The sequence below is a fragment of the Ursus arctos genome, unplaced genomic scaffold, assembly GCF_023065955.2.
Source record: "Ursus arctos isolate Adak ecotype North America unplaced genomic scaffold, UrsArc2.0 scaffold_16, whole genome shotgun sequence".
NCBI lineage: Eukaryota > Metazoa > Chordata > Mammalia > Carnivora > Ursidae > Ursus > Ursus arctos.
In genome coordinates this window covers 44,671,205-44,676,208 of record NW_026622830.1, presented here as the reverse complement: position 1 = coordinate 44,676,208, position 5,004 = coordinate 44,671,205, and the positions used below count along the sequence as shown (strand labels likewise).

The 5,004-nt window shown below is 50.7% G+C and overlaps 1 protein-coding gene across 1 annotated transcript; it reads left to right on the top strand.

The window, feature by feature from the left end:
- Nucleotides 1-2,489: 2,489 nt before the first annotated feature.
- Nucleotides 2,490-3,897, top strand: NKX2-4 (NK2 homeobox 4). Its single transcript, XM_026487458.1, has 2 exons — nt 2,490-2,949; nt 3,281-3,897. The coding sequence occupies exons 1-2, from the start codon at nt 2,493-2,495 to the stop codon at nt 3,895-3,897; spliced, it is 1,074 nt and encodes a 357-aa protein (XP_026343243.1). The 5' UTR covers nt 2,490-2,492.
- The last annotated feature ends 1,107 nt before the right edge of the window (nt 3,898-5,004 follow it).

Here is a 5,004-nt window from a genome sequence, read left to right as displayed (position 1 = left end):
AATGGGATCCTTCCATATGTAAATGAATCTGTAGCAGGACTCAATACAGCTGAAAAACAAAATAAGCAACAACTTGCAGTATAACCTCTTGATGTGAACTGCTATCCTGTAGTTCTATAAAACAAATTACACAAGATGAAATGTATAACCTGACAACAGACTAAATAACTGGAAAAAATGTAATTATAAACACTTCTTCAATGAACATTATGACAATAGGTTTCATTTCTGAGACATGTTTGAACTTGAAAAAGAAAATATAATGGTTCACACGGATTTTTTTATCCATAGATGCCATCACACAAGTATTTTTACTTACCTTGTTGTCTCTGATAAAAGTTTGAAATGTCTTTCTGCTATTTTTTGTTTAAGCTAATACAAGTAAACAGTACGGTTTTAATAAAACCAAAATTTAAAAGCCAAACTGCAGTTTTCAGGGTTCCAGCAATCACTTAAGTACATACATAAATGTTTCTTTGTGTGCCACCAATTTTTAAAAATTAATAGGCAATTCCAGTTGCAGGTGAGGATGAAGACCTAGCCCAAGTGTTTCAAGTTCAGGAAAGACCTGTAAAAATAGCATCATGTTAAAACTGTAGCAATACTAACCTTGCTAAGTCAACTAACTGACAACTGCAAATAATTCATGTAACTTTGCCTTTTGTTCTTTTAGCATTTTTAAATACTACTCTACACACTTGCCCGGTTGACACTTTGTTCTCACAGATGACCATACTGGTCCCTTCCCACCCCCTCACCCCCAGAGAGGGCAGATTCTTTGCAAAACTCACTGAAATGAACAAAACAGTGATTAAAACAATAAGAGCAAAACTCTGGAAGACATTCCAACCAAAGGGCTGAAACCAAACAGGGAAAGGAATAGGTCACACTGTTCTTGCCTTCAAGACATGTACTGTTAGGTTAACCTGGAATGGTTTTCACACATCCTTTTTTTCTTCTTTTTAAACAATAAAATCTGGCTTAAGAAAGCATTCTCCTTGTTTTTCTTTCTTCTGCCCCACCAGTATGCAGGAAAACTTAAAACTGTGCCTTCGTTTCCCCATTTTCTTTTTTTTTTTTAACTGCAAGATTGTTTTCAAAATTTAGTCACTATGCTTTGCACACTTCTTTTGTCTTATTCTTTGTCGCGTTCAGCATTTGGTGGAGAGTTCACAATGTCTAAGTTCTTTGCAGGTAAATTAGCAAATTAAAGAACGACAAAGTTTTTTTAAAAATCAGTTTATCTACGGCTTTGGATTTTTCAAGAGAAACTCTTTTTTTACTTGGTTTCTGCATCCATTTCATATTCCTTGAACAGGTTATATATTTTCTAACAACGACAAAAAGACCCATTTCAAACAGCTAGAAATACTTAGGTTTTCAGGGTTTTTTCTTTCTCTTCTTTTTGATCATGGTAGTGGTAGGAGAATAAATCCTAAATTGAATATTTACTTGAGAAAGAGATATGGAGGGGGGGCAGAGAGAGAGAGAGAAAGAGAAACAGGGAAAAGGGGAGGGAGGAAGAGAGGGGAAAAAAGCAGCAGCAGCAAAGGTAAAGAAAACTGTGAAGAACTTTACAGGTGCAAAATGAACACGAAACACTCTAACAAATAAAAATGTACCCTCTTTTCCTTATCCAACCTCCATCCCCACAGATAAAAACAGAATACTTACAAGTTAGTATCTGTGTATTTGTGGGTGTCTCTGTGTGCAAGTTTTCTCTCTTCTTTGGATTTGGATACTTTGAGCTAATTTGGAAGTGCCCGTCTGGTTGCCCACAAAATGATGCTCAAGGGTCTAAAGATGCATAAATTAGAAGTCCTACAATGGCAGAGGATGGTCATTGTACCTCATCTCTTCATGTGCTCTTATGGTGGGACCCAAGAGCCTTTTTTTTTTTTTTTTTAACACTTTAGATGATGGAGCGAATGAGGGGCTGGTCGCTGTACAGAGGACCAGGCGAGCCCTGCACAACCCCCTCCAACTCAGCACCACATTCCCGCTCCCCAAATATACTGGACTTTGCTACAAAGTCCCTTTAGGGAAACTTCGGTCTGGAAGGAAAGAAGCGCTGAGTCCTTGACGTCTGGCCCCGACGCCGACCTCGGAGTTTCTATTTCTGGTGTTTGAGAGTTGGGGTAACTGCTGGGGATGGAGGCGGGAAGGATGGAGAAACCAAAGGGGGGTGATCTTCTCAAGAAACACCCAACTGCCCCCTTTACCTTTTTTGCCTCCATTACGGGGGTGGGGGGTAGAGAAAAAGATGTCAATGACCATTGTTTGCTCGTTTGGGATGTTGCTCCGCCCCCCGAGTCTGTCGTAAACCTGGCGGCGGACTAAAATAAACCCCAGATCCCGAGGCTCGGGGGCTCGCCGCGCCGCCGACTCCTCGTCACAGGCGCTGCCGCCGCAGCCGGGGTGGCGGCGACGAGCGGCCGCCGCGTCCCGCCCGCGCCCGCCCCGGGCCCCCCTACCTGGCCGTCCGCCGAGCCATGTCGTTGAGCCCCAAGCACACGACGCCCTTCTCCGTGTCCGACATCCTGAGCCCCATCGAGGAGACCTACAAGAAGTTCGGCGGCGCCATGGACGGCGCGCCGCCCGGCCTGGGGGCGCCCCTGGGGGCCGCGGCCGCCGCCGCCTATCGTGCGCCGCCGCTCGGCCCCTCCTCGCAGGCGGCGGCGGTGGCGGGCATGCAGCCACCCCACGCCATGGCGGGCCACAACGCAGCGGCGGCGGCGGCGGCGGCCGCGGCCGCGGCGGCGGCTGCCGCCACCTACCACATGCCTCCGGGCGTCTCGCAGTTCCCGCACGGCGCCATGGGCGGCTACTGCAACGGCGGCCTGGGCAACGTGGGCGAGCTGCCCGGCTACACGGACGGCATGCGGGGCGGGGCGGCCGCCGCGGCCACCGGCTGGTACGGCGCTAACCCGGACCCGCGCTACTCGTCAAGTGAGCCGGGCGGGCAGCGCGGGACTGAGGGCAGGCAGACGGCGCGGGCTTTGCCCGTCACAGCCCGGGGCGCGCACGGAGCCGGGGGTCCTGGGACCCGGCTAGGGGCGGGCGGGGGGTGCCGGGCCCCTGGGCGCGCGGAGGGTGCCGGGACCGGGCCGGGGGCGCGCGGGGGGCGCCGCGCCCCTGGGCGCGCGGAGGGTGCTGGGACCCAGCTGGGGTCCCGCTGGCGTCGCGGCCCGCGCGGTGTGAAGAGCCTGGGGCGGCGGCGGGAGCAGGATGCCGGCAGGCCTGGCGCTCACTCAGCTTCTCCCCTTGGGGCCCTCCCCAGTCTCCAGGTTCATGGGGCCATCGGCGGGCGTGAACGTGGCCGGAATGGGGTCGCTGACGGGCATCGCGGACGCCGCCAAGACGTTGGCGCCGTTGCATGCGGCTGCGGCGGCGCCGCGAAGGAAGCGCCGCGTGCTCTTCTCGCAGGCGCAGGTCTACGAGCTGGAGCGTCGCTTCAAGCAGCAGAAGTACCTGTCGGCTCCCGAGCGCGAGCACCTGGCCAGCATGATCCACCTGACGCCCACGCAGGTCAAGATCTGGTTCCAGAACCACCGCTACAAGATGAAACGGCAGGCCAAGGACAAGGCGGCGCAGCAGCTGCAGCAGGAGGGCGGCCTGGGCCCGCCGCCGCCTCCGCCGCCGTCCCCGCGTCGCGTGGCGGTGCCCGTGCTGGTCAAGGACGGCAAGCCGTGCCAGAACGGTGCCAGCACGCCGACACCCGGCCAGGCCGGCCCGCAGCCGCCGGCCCCGACGCCGGCGCCTGAGCTCGAGGAGCTGTCGCCCAGCCCGCCCGCGCTGCACGGCCCCGGGGGCGGCCTGGCGGCCCTGGACGCGGCCGCGGGGGACTACGGCGGCGGCGTGCTCGGCGCCAACCTGCTCTATGGCAGGACGTGGTGACCGCGCGGGCGCCCCGGGGCGGGGTCCTGCCTGCGGCGCGCGGAGGGTGTGTAAGAAACTTCGAGAACGAATGGGGGAAATACCGAAGCGGACTCTTGCATACACGGCGATCAAAAACTAATGAACGGGTCATGGAGAAGGGCAGCCTCTGAACCTCTTTGCCGGGGGTGGGGAACAGCGACAGCCCGGGAATTGCCTAATACGACGCCAGGAGGCTGTGAGGTGGTGATTTCCTCCTTCAGAATGTTCCTAAATTATTCGAAAAGCTGGCTGAGTCCACATCCACCACGTTCCTAACCAAAGCTCTCCAAGAGTTTTAAAAGTTGGAAACTTTGTTGGTGTCTGTAGCTCTAAAAATCAACCCAGCTTTAACAATGAATCCTTTTTTGGAGTGTAATTTGAGAGATTAATTTTCAAAGGCCTCCCCCCCTTAAGTGCAATTTCATTGTTTGATTGAAAGTAAATTGTAGCTCAAGGTGGATCATGCACATAGCAACATTATTGCAGGGGAATTATTGCCATTTAGGTAAAAGAGAAATGGAATAAAAATAATCAAAATACTGCTTATATGGATTGATAAAGCTTTTTAAATATAATGGCGATTTTAAAATGTTTTGATCGGTATTTGGCAAATGAGTGTTTCTATATTACTCTAAAAGAGGATATTTCCTACCGAAAGATGCAGCTCATAAGAAGGACAGGTCGTAAACTACTTTTTATGTGGAATCTGGTCTCCCAAAATCAACTGATAAAATAAATGCACGCTGTCTTTCCGTAGACCTGTTATTTGCTCTAAGTTATTTGCTTGTCTGAATTCGAATATCTTAATAAAATCCTAGAACAAGCAAGCGAATTTGCTAAAATTGACACCAACCTATATATCAAAGCATGTCAAGAAGGAAGAGAATAAGGTGATTTATTGAAATGTAACCAGAATGTAAAGAGTAAGAATTATTTATAATTTCCCATCATATTTACAACTTAATAGGGGTTGCACACCAATTTTGTTGGTGTTTTATTGTACAAATAATGTATTTACTCTTTAATATGCCAATTTATATTTCCTATGTTTCAAATGAATATTTAAATATAACTTAAAAGAATCTT

What these genes read in the sequence shown, in the direction of transcription:
- NKX2-4 (XM_026487458.1), top strand. Translation starts at nt 2,493, where the DNA reads ATGTCGTTGAGCCCCAAGCACACGACGCCCTTCTCCGTGTCCGACATC. An exon ending in GGACCCGCGCTACTCGTCAA is followed by an intron (nt 2,950 to 3,280) that starts GTGAGCCGGGCG and finishes GGCCCTCCCCAG; the next exon opens with TCTCCAGGTTCATGGGGCCA.